General features: G+C 44.1%; 2 protein-coding genes across 14 annotated transcripts in view; both read right to left on the bottom strand.

Annotated features, from left to right (window-relative positions):
- Positions 1 to 10,181, bottom strand: part of LOC101778128 (F-box protein At2g26160) — a 21,218-nt gene extending 11,037 nt beyond the window's left edge. Inside the window, exons 1-9 of one of the 12 annotated variants that reach the window (XM_022825792.1) lie at positions 9,925 to 10,181; positions 8,563 to 9,857; positions 7,702 to 7,815; positions 6,745 to 7,353; positions 5,074 to 5,983; positions 4,918 to 4,979; positions 2,557 to 2,731; positions 2,246 to 2,472; positions 1,861 to 1,931 (exon numbers count right to left, since the gene is read on the bottom strand). In XM_022825792.1, coding sequence (XP_022681527.1) covers positions 8,619 to 9,857; positions 9,925 to 10,107 — 1,422 coding nt within the window. In that variant the 5' untranslated portion in view covers positions 10,108 to 10,181 and the 3' untranslated portion in view covers positions 1,861 to 1,931; positions 2,246 to 2,472; positions 2,557 to 2,731; ... (3 more) ...; positions 7,702 to 7,815; positions 8,563 to 8,618. Of the gene's footprint in view, positions 1 to 1,860; positions 1,932 to 2,236; positions 2,473 to 2,556; positions 2,866 to 4,917; positions 4,980 to 5,073; positions 5,984 to 6,744; positions 7,354 to 7,701; positions 9,858 to 9,924 lie in introns of all 12 variants that reach the window. The other 11 variants (XM_022825793.1, XM_022825799.1, XM_022825794.1 and 8 more) reach the window with 11 other exon arrangements.
- A 613-nt stretch (positions 10,182 to 10,794) lies between these two features.
- Positions 10,795 to 13,886, bottom strand: LOC101777714 (thioredoxin O, mitochondrial). Of its 2 annotated transcripts, XR_002677234.1 has the most exons (8): positions 13,663 to 13,886; positions 13,494 to 13,565; positions 13,306 to 13,356; positions 13,120 to 13,199; positions 11,804 to 11,848; positions 11,578 to 11,672; positions 11,105 to 11,251; positions 10,795 to 11,021 (listed from the first exon to the last, which is right to left on the bottom strand). XR_002677234.1 is itself a non-coding variant. In XM_004966264.4 (7 exons), the coding sequence occupies exons 1-7, from the start codon at positions 13,856 to 13,858 to the stop codon at positions 11,242 to 11,244; spliced, it is 549 nt and encodes a 182-aa protein (XP_004966321.1). In that variant the 5' UTR covers positions 13,859 to 13,886; the 3' UTR covers positions 11,007 to 11,241. The 2 variants fall into 2 exon arrangements, 1 of the variants encoding a protein (XP_004966321.1); XM_004966264.4 differs by having other exon boundaries at positions 11,007 to 11,251.
- Positions 13,887 to 14,699: the final 813 nt, after the last annotated feature.

The raw sequence follows: 14,699 nt of genomic DNA, 5'->3' as shown, positions 1-14,699 counted from the left end.
TTTTCTTCATGGACCAGATGCTTCTTCTGGAGAATCGTTTAACACTCAGGGCAATGTAAGCTACAGTTGCTCCATTCATCCATGCTTCCACAGTTGCACTATTCTGCTAACTGAGTTGCAATGATTCTTTCAGATCTGAGTTTGGAGGGTATCTACTTTATTTTTACATATGTGATCGAACAGACTTACTCGGAGAGTCTGCTAAGGTATTATTGTGCTAATAATTGTTACACAAAGTTTGGCGATGTGCCTTCAAGCCCATAAACAAAAGCGGCCCAAAACAGCCCAAAAGCCCAACAGCCGACCCATTTCTCCGCGTCGATCTGCGCCAGATCGGACGGACCCTAGATCATTTTCCCCTCCGGGCTTCTCGCGTGAGGGAGGAGAGAGCCGCCGGCGGGCGATGGCGTGTGATCGCCGAGTATTGTCGCGCCGCCGTGGGCCCTCTCGCCGGGACTTGCTTGCGGCTTTAGCTACGCGCAGCTCCGTCGAGGGGCTCCTCGGTGGCACGAGCAGGAGTTTGTGTCTATCCGGAGCAGCCGACGAGGCCGGCGCTGCCGCCGGGGATTTCCGGTCCGCTCGCGTCGCCGCGATGGAGCCCTCCGAATCCCACCTTCGCCCTACACCCCATGTCCAGCAACGACATCCCGTCGCCGATCTGAGGGCCCCATCGCTCCTCCCTCCTCCCCCCTACCCCTCACCCCCCGGTGAGTTGCGCGCGGGGTGTGAAATGTATGGCGGCATGGGGCAGCTGGCACGGCTGGAGGAACGTCTCCTCCTCCTCCACTTGCAGGAGGAGGCTCCCTCCCGTGGAGGATGGCCACGGCCACGACGGCGCCGCCGTCGCCTCCATGCGGTACTCTGCCTCCATCTCCGGCAAGCCTGCGCGGCTTCCGAATCGGATCGGATTCGAGGGTGACTCGGGGCCATACTTCCAGTAGAGTTCGTTGCCGAACCGGATCGAAATCGAGGCGTACCTGGATTGGAATCGAGGTTGGTTTCTTGCCTGTATACATAGCTGCGTGTTTGGGTATCTTTGACGTGTTTGTGCCATACTGCCAGGAGACCAGGTCCTGCTCGCCGTCGAGAATCTGGTCAGCAACACACGCTTAGATCCCCTCCATCGACGCCAACAACTCGTGTGGTCTAGCGTTTTCAGCTTCTTACTCTCCTTCGACAAAAGGTACATAAGCATTTACTTATTACGAAGCTAAGCTGGCTTGGCCGCTGTGGTGGACCATATACTCCCTTCCTTCTAATTTACTATAAATCCATCCATCCATGTAAATATTGTGTACTGCCTGTTGTAATTCCATCAGTGGTTCTTAACAAAAACATTATTTATGGGGATCTCTTACTTATGTTCCAGTAGAGCATGGGCAAATCTCGATGATGTTGTTTGATTTTACAGCGATAGAGTAATATTTGTTAAAATCTCTCCTATGTGTATAAATTGTCCTGTTGAGAAACAATATCCATCCAACTCATATAGCCAGTATACATAATGTGAATTCTTGCAGTTGTGAGCCTTGTGTAAGGTGTTCATGTAGTTGGAGGTATATAGAAAAGTTTCAAATTTTCTTGCTCCAGTAGCATTCTACTTGTACTATTCATTTTCAGATATATACTACAAGTTTCAAATTTTGGCATAAATCATCAACTGCTACATAATAGATTAAGTTTCTAGGATCATCCCATATTGTTACTGAATAGAGATTTTTCAATTTTGCCATCTATAAACAATTCAAGTCAGACAACCCACAGTTGCAGGGAAGGGAAGGGTATTAAACAGCATTTTGCAACAGAACAAGATATTATAGCAGCACAACATTAGAGCTTAAAAAATAACACAATGCTAACCAGCTGAAGCATCACCACCGAGAACAAAGCAACGCTGCATCCTCAGAAATGAGACGACATTATATTCCTTCCTGCATATGCAATGGAATGTGCATGTCATGAAATCTTGTGCACTACTCTTTCAAAATATACCTCAGCACCATGGTACTGCAAATGTGAAAAAGCTGATCTAGTTCTTTTTTTAGGGCAAAAAGGTGACCTAATTCAAACAGTAGATCTATCAAAGTGCAAAGTATATACTGCATTTACAATGGTATGCCTGGTACCCTCCACCAAGGAGTTACAAAAGGTGACCTAATTCAAACAGTGGATCTATCAAAGGGCAAAAAGGTGACGAACAAAGTTGCATAATTGGGAGTTAGACAAGTATTATTACTGCATTTACAATGGTATATGCCTGGTACCCTCCACCAAGTAAGGTCATCCTCGTTGGAGAGATCTCCCTTGATCTGTTTTGCCTTCTTCAAGAATTCCCTCAGTGCTTTCTTCCTATATAGAATTTCTAGCATTTAAAATTTGGTGTTTTCCTCCTCCATGGAATTCTCTAATGCAGCAACTATAGTTGATCATCACTGATCCAAAACGTAGCTTGATATTGGTAACACTATCAGGCTGTAGTTTGAAAACTGTCAGGAAAGCTTTAAAAGATGACGATAATCATCATTCATCAACCTGAGTAGAGAAAAAAACTTTTACCTGGTTGCCTGGGTCAGAAGATTTTAAACCAAAATACCAGAAGGGCATATGGCTGAAATCCTAGAACCCTGTTTTAGAGCTGATGGTGAGCTTCATAATGCAGTTTCAACTAAATAAATATGATTTAGGATTCTGAGTTTCTCGCCAGAATTCTCATATCCAGTCAGAAGACCATCTGTCGAAATTTTATCCATATTAATTGATCAGAACAATGGTTCTTCTAATAGGACAAGGAATTTTATTTTCTGATTATCAGAAAAACAAGCCTAATGGAAGATTGTGAAGCAAATAAAGACAAACACGGAAAACCTGCATCAGTGTCAAGTTAGCAATTAGTCTTTCTAGTTTGCAAAATCATCTTCAGCTAAAAAAAACCCTGTGCATATGTGCCTGCTAGATTGCATATGCTGAATAAAAGCAGCAAAATCAGTCAAATCACCAAGCTAATTGTGAAAGTAAGGGGTTTGTATATGTTATTATGTATGGTTTGGACAGTTCAAAATGCTTCTTTCTTTTCTCGGACATGCAGGAGAGTTGTGCTTCATTATATTAAGAAGGAAGAGTCTAAGAAGACTCATACGAGTCCATTATGGCAAGGTTCTAATACATAAGGATCACCAGATTAGAAGTAAGCTACGACCAGCGACCTAAGCACATAACCTATGGAATGCCTCTATGACCTTTGGCCCCCTGCCATAGCCATACACCACAAATGTGCCTCATCCTTAATGTTCTGCATGGTCACACTAAAGCTAGGTGAGCACCCATCAAAGACAATCCATTCCTGTGTTTCCATATCAACCTAGCTACCAACACTACCAAAGTATTGAAGCCCTTCAGAGATGCTTATTGACTTGCTGCATTGCTTGGCACCACCATTCAATAAAAACGAGGTCATTTGGCCCTGGTGCTTGCTGCTGCAGACAAAACCAGGGACAGCACTGAAAACCACATTTCTAATGAGAAAACACATACAGTGAGCAAATGTTGTATAGTCTCCTCCTGATCACACAGCAGGCAAAATGCTTCTTGCTCCCCGCGGCAAATAAGGAGTCAAAATTAGGGGGTTTAAGAGGTTCAATATTTAGTTGCTTGCGGCGGATTGATTCTACTCAAAGTAGTCAAAATTAGGGGGTTTAGAGGTTCAGTATTTAGTTGCTTGCGGCGGATTGATTCTACTCAAAGTTTAAAGTCTCTGGAATTTAGACCCTCCATTTATCAACCATGCTTTAGAACATCCTAAACAGAAGCTTGAGATAGTAGTTTTGTTTCAGATTATGTTCATTACAGATCCCGACACTCACTTTTTCACATCCGATGGACAAGGAACACAACTGATAACAACAGGACATTGGAAGGCAAGGTTCAGTATCATGTTGGCCTGGTGCAGTTACACACAGATGGGAATTGGGATAGACGAATGCACTAGATGGTGATGGTGCGCTGGGAGAGGAAGAGGGGGGTGAAATATATTGATTCTAATTGGTCATTGAATATAGTGATAAAATGGTGAGTTCATAAAAAATCATATCCAATCAAATCACCTAATGGAACATATCACCTAAGTAATCTTGACTCATATGGGGCAGCTCTGTGCGTCGACTTGTACTTGGCGCACATGGTGGTGGGCGTGACACATGCAGTCTCACAGGACAAGCATGCAGAAAAATTTCAAGATTTTTACATATTAATAATTCTGTTGCAAATATTGGATCTTTTAGCTGTCTCAGCCCTAGTCATCATATTAGATGCGTGGCTTGCTATAATTATGAACATATTCATGCTTAACTGTTCCAAAAAGACATTTCTACAAGGTAAATGTGGATGTCGAATTAGCAAAAACAGCTTGCCTCCCACTACCATTAATAAATGCATTGATAGGAGATGTGAAAAGCCACCCTTGTCTACTCGGACACACCTACAGTGCAGTTAAGTTCCATATTCCAGCGCTGTTATATGATCTATCCTCCAGAGCTCCAAGCACAAAAGGAAAAGATAGACTTCAACAATAGTAACTATGACCCACAGAGTGATTAGACCTTAAGGCTCAAATTGCAGCTTCCCTTTTTTAGAGTATAACTCAACGTGATGCTATTATATATTCCTCACCGAGTTTTGTCTAAGTTCATGTTCAATGCACCCCAGTATGCTGCGCATAAAAGAGACATTCATGGAAGTACAGAGGTTTTGACTCGAGGAAATCTGGGATGAGTAGCACTGGAGTAAACTGATCCCTAAACACCTCTCGTCGCTCACTGTTCACAACACCTCGATTTATTTCTACTACACAAGAACACCAACTTTTCTATTATCAAGTATAAATAATACAATGGTTGACAAGATCTATAAAGTTTAGCATACCTGATCAGCTTCAAGCACAGATCTATGAGCATGATGAGGAATCACTATGTGTGTGTCAATGACTGGGAAATGAAAATATGAATGATCACTAATGATGAAGAGTATAGGGTTAGAGAATGCTTTAACAGGGAAGTGATATAGTGGGTTAATAAATACCTATAGTATGTTCAATAGGTGATCCATTCTCTCTCATATTTGGCAAGCAAGCAACACAAAGGGGCTGACCAGATCCAAACTGCTAATGCCATGAGGCATGCCACCTGCACTATCTCTTCTACATAACAGGGTATGTCAAGTACCAGCAGTCATGCATATAGACAAGCAAACAAAGATACGAGAAGGAAAGTTAAAAATTGCAGAAAAGCACATCTGTTGACATTCAGAATATTCATTTAGAGCATTCCACTTTAAATAAATAATGGCCATTCATATGAATCAAGGTTGGATAATAGCATCACGAAGAGGACATGGGAGGGTTGGCATTATGTATTTCTTCATTTTTTAGGAGAATAGCAAGGCAGGACTCTACTAGATATATATTTATAAATAAATAAATAAATAGGGTAAATAGTTTACAGACAGGTTTGCAAGACAAAATCAGAACATATTATGAAAAAAGGGAAATGAACTGCTAGCAAGAAGAAATTTAACCAGACATCAAGTAATGCTATTCGGATTTAATTAAATCCTAATTCTGGAAAAAGTTTCTTATATGGTCTTACCTTCTCCATTGCAAAGCAAGGTACTAAAAGAAATTTCACATGGACACTCCTGTAATCAAAACAGTCACTGCACAAATTTCGAAGGAGACTCCTGTATTTTTAATCAAGCCCTAGAAGAATGCATCTAACTGCTTATGACATGCGACTTGCTTGCTGTGCACTGCTGCTTCAGGTAGCATCTTCTGAGACGAACCAGGAGTGAAACGCTCAGTTGATTCCTATGTTCCATAATCTATTCAGGGCAGGGAATTTCTTATCAAAATATGATTTCAAATGGAACACAGATATCCAATAGTGTTGCTTGTGATATCTGTCTGCACAGTATACACACAACCTCTTGATACCTGCAAACAGGGCAAATGCATCACATCAGCCCACAGAGCCCCATCACATTAACTTTGTATCATTACAATCCATACTTGTTTTCTCAAATCAAACTCAAACCACTCCATCTTTAAACTGTCTTTGGATATGCTGAATATCATTTCTGAGCACCTTGAACTTTTATAATAAATTCTTTCATTACAGGTATTATATTGTCGGTGCAAAAGGTTAATCACATATGAAACAACACAAACCCAAGTGTCCTGCCTTCTGGTAACTCCATGATAATGCAGACACACTTTTGTCAGAGACCAGATTTGGATCTCGAGCAAGGAATTAAGGAGAAAGGTGGTCAAATGTTCAAATTGAAAAGCAGACCTATCCCTAGATAAGGATCTGGAAGTAAAATAAACACAAACAAGGGGATAGATGTCTTATTTACAACATAAATTAGAAGTTTTTTAGCATGCGAACAAGATCAATGAAAAATGAGGATGAGTTGAAACAAAATGAGCATGCGAACTTTAATTTCCCGTGGAAACTCAATATTTCGGATGGAAGCACACAAGAAATTACAACTTTGGTCTAAATATACTCCCTTTGTCTCAAATATGAGAAGCATTTTGTTGCGCTCGGAAAAAGTTTTGAGCAACAATTTGGTCCCAGGGACAGGTATGCTCAGGAAGCAATAGAGCAGCGTCAAATAACAATAACATAATCTAAATCAAATCCAGTCACTGCAGAAATCTCGCTAACATAAACAAAGTTGAAGTAAAATTACCATCCTACATGGAAATCTCTTGATCTTTGAGCCGCAGCTTGGTCAGCTGTCGAATTTGTAAGAGACTCATACAAGACAAAATCCAGGAGAATTCCAATCCCTCCCTTTTGTGTAGGCTGAAAGGCAACTTTGTGTGAACAGAAAATCTAGAAACAGTTCTGAATACTACTCTTTTATGTCTCTATAATATTTACCACTCAGTAATCATCAAATCAACCATAAAAAAGAGTACAGATCACCATGAACAGTTTAGAAACCTTGTGCTGTTGACTTTTACAATTCCTTTATATTGACATACGTATTATTTTGTTTAACCTGTATAACTTAGTTAGGTACTAGGTCAGACTGCTTAGAACTCTTTATCTGGTACTTGTGCCGGTATCTCTGTACAGCAGCAGCATGTGAAAGAATCAGGTGATGAGCAACAATGTAAGGCTCGGTAGCGGAGTTTCCCTCCTTGCACTTTGCGCACATTCCAGGTGCAAATCTACCATCATCATATCATATCCTAGGGCTGCGACGACCCTTGGCTCGTTAAATGTCATCCAGTTCTTGACTCTGTCACAAAATGTCTTGAAGCAGAAATCAGCATAGTCCGCAAATGCTTTCCTGCATGATTCAGTATGTTAATGTGCGGATATTACATTTGATCACCTACTATAACAGATTCAATAATGGATGGAGGGCACATTTTATACCCAAAGACAACATTATCCAATGAAGTAGCTTTCTCGACTAGGACCGCAGTCCAGAGGCCATAAGGACTTCCAGTCTTAAACTTGTCTACCAAACGTACAGAAGCTTACCACTAAAAAATTTTGTAGCAGATGAAAACATGTGCAACATGCATGACATACCATGCTAGTTTCAAAACTGTTCTATGTATTACAGATGAAAGCTCCAAAAACAGTCAAGTTCCAGCACTACTTAGAAAACAATGTTCAAAACCGTATATACCTTGTGAAGTATAGCAACATTTTTTCCCTTCTTATTCATTTAATGAATAAAAAGTTGAAAACACTTGCACCACTTTTCTGTTTAAAAGCCCTCCATATTGGACCTCCAGTGCCTCTGGTAAGTCATAGTGATACAGATTTGCATAAGGTGTAATACCAATTCCTAATTCCAAAGTTGAATATCTACATCCAAACGGTACCTAACAGTATAGCATTGTATTTCCAAATAGAAGATGCAGTGCTCAGTTTTCTCATTGGTGTATCATTACGATACATACTTGTTTTACTCCATCTTTAAACTGTCTTTGGATATGCTGAATATCATTTCTCAGCACCTTAAACTTTTATAATAACTTCTTTCATTACAGGTATTATATCGTCAGTGCAAAAGGTTAATCACATATGAAACAACACAAACCCAAGTGTCCTGCCTTCTGGTAACTCCATGATAATGCAGACACACTTTTGTCAGAGACCAGATTTGGATCTCGAGCAAGGAATTAAGGAGAAAGGTGGTCAAATGTTCAAATTGAAAAGCAGACCTATCCCTAGATAAGGATCTGGAAGTAAAATAAACACAAACAAGGGGATAGATGTCTTGTTTACAAAATAAATTAGAAGTTTTTTTAGCACGCCAACTAGTACTAGTAGTGTTTTTCTGCAGATTGTATATAGACATGGTTCAGATATGAAAACAAGCAAAAGAGTTATGAAATTAGAAACAATACACTAGAAGAGGGTTATTCCAGGAGCAAAGCAAATATTCATACATACATTATGAGAGGGCACTAGACAATGGGAATGGGTCATAAGGAACTCTGTTCTAAACAGTGACTCGGAATTTCAAAAGGAAATTCCTTACCTTAATAAATTTACCTAACAGTATAGCATTGTATTTCCAAATAGAAGCTGCAGTGCTCAGTTCTGCTGCTTCTTCGTTAGCGGGCTTCTGAGGCATAACCAGTAATACGGCCACCACTTGGCCCCGTCGTCCCTGAGCTCTTCAGGGTACGGAATTCCTTTCAAAGTGTCTGATCCCAGATCGAACACGAACGCCCAATCTGACAGCTTATGATAAGGATTCTGATAGTAAATATAGTAAATCCAATGGTGCGCAACACAGTAGATGTGGTTTCTCCTGACAGCGGGGAACTCCTTGGCAGAAAGGGCAAAGCTTTCGCTGAGTCCCAAGAAGAGCGAGTACTCGCCGAGGTCCGTCACCCGCTCACCGATCTTCGGCGTCCCCTTCGGAGTCCAATCCAGCTTGTAGACCTCAGCAAAGGACGAGCACGCCGACGAGACCTGCGAAGGAGAGGAAGGAGGTTGGCGACCCCCCCGGGAGCCGGTCGCACCGCGCAGAACCACGAGCAGCAGCTCACCGTCGCAGCTCACCATGAGCACCTCACGAACGAGGTGGACCAAGCGCTCGCACCTGCAGAGCTTGTCCACCTTGGGACCGAAGTAACTCATCCCGGCACTCGCGGGACGGCGGTTCGGGGCGCCGAGGTTGAGGTCGTAAGCGGCGATGAGTTGCCTCAAGTCCATGTAGAACATTCTCCCGCCGTGGAACACGACGCTGGGGACCCCGGCGGTGGGTTGCTCGAACAGGGAGCTCCAGGCGGCGTCCCCAGGCCGCCAGAAGAACAACTTGGTGCCCAATGTGCTGACGCGTTGACTCGCGACCGCTATCCAATCCGGCGAGCCGAGCGGGTCGCCGGAGAGGAATACTTGGGTGACTCGGCTCAGGCACGGGAGCGGGACCTCGGAGCCGGAGACGGGATCCCACAGAACGAGCCGCGTGGGCGACCGGATGTCGTCGACCAGCGCGAGCCAGCCACGAGACGCACCGCGGCAGTGGGGGAGCCCGGCCGGCGCGGCGCGCACCCCCACCATCCGCTGCTGGCGGAGGCGGCGGGGGAGCCAGGCGGAGTAAGCCGGGTGACCGGACGTGGGCAACGGGCCCGCGCGGGCCACGATCCAGGGGCGGAGCGCGGCCAGGGGCGAGGTGCAGGCTCGCCAGTGGGCGCAGACTTGGCGGACGTGGAGGCGGTCGGCGTCGGTGGACAGGCGGCTGGAGATCTGCTCGAGGAGATCGCCTGGGAGGGTGGACCAGCCGGAGCCGCCGGCCGTCGCGATGCGGAGACGTTTCATCGTTGCCTTTGGAGTGTATCACACATGATTAGGGAGCTGGGGAGGGAAACTATTTGTGGGGCTAAAAATCTACCTTTTGCGCACCCTTCCTTCCCGTAGCAGATTCAGACTCTGATAGCACACGTTCTGTGGGGGATTGGTAGGCGGAGACTGCTGGAGACGAGAGGACGAGACGACCACGGCAAGCGGGGCGAGTGCGCGGCGGTTGTGTCGGGCTCGGCGGGGGGGGCTCGGCGAGCTGCTCCGCGGTCCGCATCTTCGAGCGAGCTAGGGATGGAAGGGGACTGGAAAGTGAAGATGGGGCAACAACGTGGGGGAAGAGGATGGGGGAGCAGGGTGGGGGCAGGTGGTCGGTGGAGAAGATAAGACTCAGCAAAATAATTAGAAAATAGACAGAGGGGGTGTTTGGATAGCAGAGAAGATGGGACTCCGCAAAATAATTGCAAAATAATTAGAAAATAGACAGAGGGGGTGTTTGGATAGCAGGACTAAGTTTAGTCCAATCACATCCGATATTCGGATGCTAATTAGGAAAATTAAACATGAGCTAATTATAAAACTAATAGCAGAACTCTAGGTTAAATCGCGAGACGAATCTATTAAGTCTAATTAATTCATCATTAGCGCACCACATTGTTAAATCATGGACTAATTAGTCTTAATAGATTCATCTCGCGATTTAGCATATGGTTGTGTAATTAGTTTTATAATTAGTCTATATTTAATACTTCTTGTCAAACATCCGATGTGACAGGGCTAAAATTTAGCCCATACCTCCCAAACACCCCTTCTGACATGTGGGGTCATGATTGTTGTGTCTAACTGTGTTAAAACTGCCATTAATCTTATTAATCTCATCCTCACAAGCCATTGTCCTTGACCAATTAAAATTGGACGATCCCATCCCTCACAGAGTAAATAAAGAACTAGGATAGACCCGTCCTTTTCAAACAACTCGAAATTGGACTATCCCATCCCACAAACTTGAAATTTGATGATCCCATCCCACGATAGGTACGGAACCGTCATATATCGTATTGTCTCGAAACCCAACACAACCTTAATCATTCATTAAGATTAAGGGGTAAAAACGCTACACCACATTTGAAAATAAGACACGAAATTAGTCACCGGCCGTTGATTGATGCATCGTTGTAGTAATACGGAGATCTGCAAAAGTATAGATATAGTGAAGAAAAGCCCATAGAACGAGCACAAATTGAGGACTTTTTATTTCTATTACATTTCAGTACCAATCCAAGCCTTCGCATGAAGCGCTAGCTTAACACCCTAAAACATAAGAAAATACGAAGCCAAAAGTGAGCAATGCTTCCTCATGATAGGTAGATGTAGGACACAGTGTCCCCTGGCGCAAGGCTCTTTTCTGGAGCTACTGTTGCCTGCAAAACCAATATATGATTTCAATTTCAGGAGCATCGGAAAAGGAAAATGGTTTCGAAAGGATTACAAAAGGGATTGGTTTCGAGAGCATTGCAAAAAGGGAAACGGGTAAGAGCTGTGCACAAGCGTATAGTTGTAAGAGCTTGGCACAAGCGTATAGTTGTTGTATAATTGTTGATCGCAGTCTTAAGATGTGGAGTACAGCTAGGCGTTTTATTTGTTTGCAGCTACAAAACACAATTTAGTTGTCCAGGTTTTTGCTTCAATGTTAACAGCACATGAGATTGTTCAAGAAAAATGAGGATATGGAATAAAAAAAACTTACTTGTGGAGACTCTCCATAGCCACTTCGAGCTTCTTGGCGTCAGCACCCACAATTTCATTAGTCTTTTGCCCTTTATGATAGAAATGGAACGTAGGCTGTGGAAAAGTACAAAATGGCATAGCGAGAATCAAACAGTTGCAACATGGATTTAGATTGAGGACTAAAGATACACAAATATTCTGGCAAAAAGTGCATGCTGATCATAGTTCGATGAACCAAAACTTACCACCGAGTATACTTTGAGATCACCAAGCTTGCTTCCAAGTCCTTCCTGCAAAGACAGCAAAGAAGAAAGCATCAGCAACAAATTATATTTGCAAAAGCAATAAGCACGCCATTGTGCGAGGGATGAAGCTAGAGCGGACACGACAGTGGTGCACTACTACTAAACACTGCACTAGCCTGATACACAGATACGCTTTACATATACAACTATCACAGATCAATTTTCAGCTCCTCATATATTACTGCTATACGTGCAAATAAATGGCATTCAGACATACGAAAACACGCAAGTAGTAATATAAAAAAATTATCAATATTAGTGAAGGTAAGAAAAATTGAATTGGCAAACAAAGGCTGGAATCATAATGTGGCACATTAGAGAGGCTGATTTGATGATCACTACTTCAGAATTTCAGATCACCTTAAATTCAATCCACTGAAAATCATAGCGATAAAAACTACAGCATATACAAAACCAAACACAACTTTCTATATGTTGAAGTAGTTGAAGATTTAGTGCAATTTGGAATCTGCACTGTTCCTACAATTTGACAGAAGTGGACAAGTTGTACAACATAGTGCATGCATCTAACCATCTTTGCTCATATGAACATCTTGGCCTACTATAACCTTTGAAGAAGTTCACAACTGTGGAAAGCCAAACTGGCAAAGGATTTTTTAATAAAAAACTTCTACCTGATTTTAGTCAACATGATTCATACTGAGATTTATTGGCTACCGAGAACGTAAAAGGAAGTGCAGGCGTGCTGTAACATCAAGTCAAAGTAATCTTGGCCAAAGACAAAACCAAATGGAGGAAGAGACAGGAGGGGATCAACGAAGAGCAAGAGCTGCCATGATGACTGTGCCCTGTGGGCAGAGAGAAGGCGAGGAGGCCAGTGGGGTGGATCAGGAGTCATTTCAAAGCGTGCAAAGGGCTGTTGAGGGCACATCGCCTGCTGCAACAGGCGTGCTGGGCCATTGACCAAGTTTTTGGTTGGGTTGCATGCCTGGGCTGGCTTGGCTACTAGTAGGCAGACCTGGTGCACATTCTACAGCAAGGGTTGTGCATGGTGAAACATGGGTACTAATAACAGTAGAAAACCTTGGGCAATGGTTCCAGGGCACCAGGGTGAATATACATTGGCTTGGCCCCTGGATATTCAACAATGCAACAGTTCAAGATGAAGCAGCAAACTGTGACCAAGGGTATTCATATTCCTGACCGATTTACCCATATAAACCAAATCAGTGTGTACTTAAACAGGCAGTTTCTAGCACATCAGTGTTGCAGAAAAACTGAATTTGCACACATACCATATCAATGTCAACTTTATACACCGGTATGCTCGGATACTGGCCGCTCAGCTTTGATATGAAAGGCGCGATTGCCCTACCTGCGATGCAGCACAACCACACACAAAAAAAAAATTGTAACACCCGATCAGTTAAGCCCCATATTTGGCATTGGCAACAAAGGGATCAGGGCAAGTCAGCACTTACACGGTCCGCACCACACTGCCGTGTAGTAGAACACAGCCGGCAGCTTCTCATCTGCAGAATCCACAGCCATCACAGGCGTAATATGAGAACACAGTCATCACAGGGGGACCCAATTCAGCACAAAACATGCCAAGGACTAGGCATCTAGCAGGGTTCGGACAGGGGCCAGGCGGAAATCGGCGGCGTACCTTGAACCTTGGAGAGGATGCTGGCGAAGGAGTCCGCTGAGCCCACGACCACCATGCTGGAGCTGGAACCGCCTGCGAGAGCCAACCGGAAAAGGCCGTCAATCCACGAGAGACGCGCGAGAAGGAGGTGAGGGCATGGGCGAAACGAGAGGAGGGGCGAGAGGAATACCCGCGGAGGAGGAGAAGAGGCGAGAGAGCGGGGGGAACGCGGGAGACGGCGACGCGGAGGAGGAGGGGGGCAGGGGCGCGGGGCTAGGGTTTACGGCGAAGGGGGGGAGGTGGTGGAGTTTCGGGGCGGCGGCGGCGGCGGATGCGGGGGAGACGAGGGGAAAGAGGCGAGGGAGCCGGCAGAGTCGGCGGGCCATACCGGATACCGCGATGTGGCACGCACGGCCATACCGGGTCGTCTTGGGTTGGCACGCACGGCCACATCCGTAACCGAAAGTACGAAAACGAAAAATAATCCAGTATCCAAAACGGAAACGATTAGAGCCTTTCCTGATTTTTTTTAGTCGGTTATACGGCGAACATACGGCTTCTTCCCTTCGTAAACAGTCGAAGAAATTATAGATTTATATAGTTGCATAGCAGGATTCCATTGTGTTTTCTTGTTTGGGGATTCCATTCTGACCGATGGCAATCTAGCAGGTTCAGTTTTTTCCACAATTATCTGTGATGCAGCACAATGCAACAGCTATTTCTGCAAGATTTCCATTTTAGCATGGTGCACGGTAACATGAACTATGCTCCATACTGTTAATCCGTCCAGATGAGCAGAAAAACGTGACTCAGAGATATTTGGCAACCGGGAAAAAGAACACTGACGTACTCAGGAGCATCTCTAGTAAATTGATTTTCTCCTTTTTCCCTTTATGTGTTTATAGAGGATCTTCTTTCACAATTTCAAAAATTTAAGGAGACCTTTCCCCTTTCACAATTTCATAAATTAAAAGGATGACGACAGCCTTCGCAAAAGAGACATGTGAATGCAGATGCTGGGCTGGCTTGTTGCGAGAGTAACAGCATAGAGTATACGGGGCTACTTGGCTGGGTTGCCAGCCATGAGCTGCTATGCATGGTCCAAACACCAACTGCGGTGCGCTCGGTGTTGCTACTTCTTCGTGAGTGGGCTTCTCTGACATTTTTTTTGAATGGTCACAGGGAAGAGCACATATCAACACCTCGTTTTTAAGGAAACGGGACAGA

This window comes from Setaria italica, chromosome IV, assembly GCF_000263155.2.
Source record: "Setaria italica strain Yugu1 chromosome IV, Setaria_italica_v2.0, whole genome shotgun sequence".
NCBI lineage: Eukaryota > Viridiplantae > Streptophyta > Magnoliopsida > Poales > Poaceae > Setaria > Setaria italica.
The sequence above is the reverse complement of the archived record's forward strand: the minus strand, read 5'-3'. Positions and strand labels throughout refer to the sequence as shown.

Bases quoted from the DNA above. Each gene is read 5' to 3' on its own strand.
- LOC101777714 (XM_004966264.4), bottom strand. From the start codon at position 13,858: ATGGCCCGCCGACTCTGCCGGCTCCCTCGCCTCTTTCCCCTCGTCTCC. The intron at 13,566-13,662 runs GTATTCCTCTCG...TGGCTCTCGCAG, and splicing joins CCTCTTCTCCTCCTCCGCGG to GCGGTTCCAGCTCCAGCATG. The intron at 11,673-11,803 runs GTAAGTTTTGGT...ACTTTTCCACAG, and splicing joins ATCTCAAAGTATACTCGGTG to CCTACGTTCCATTTCTATCA.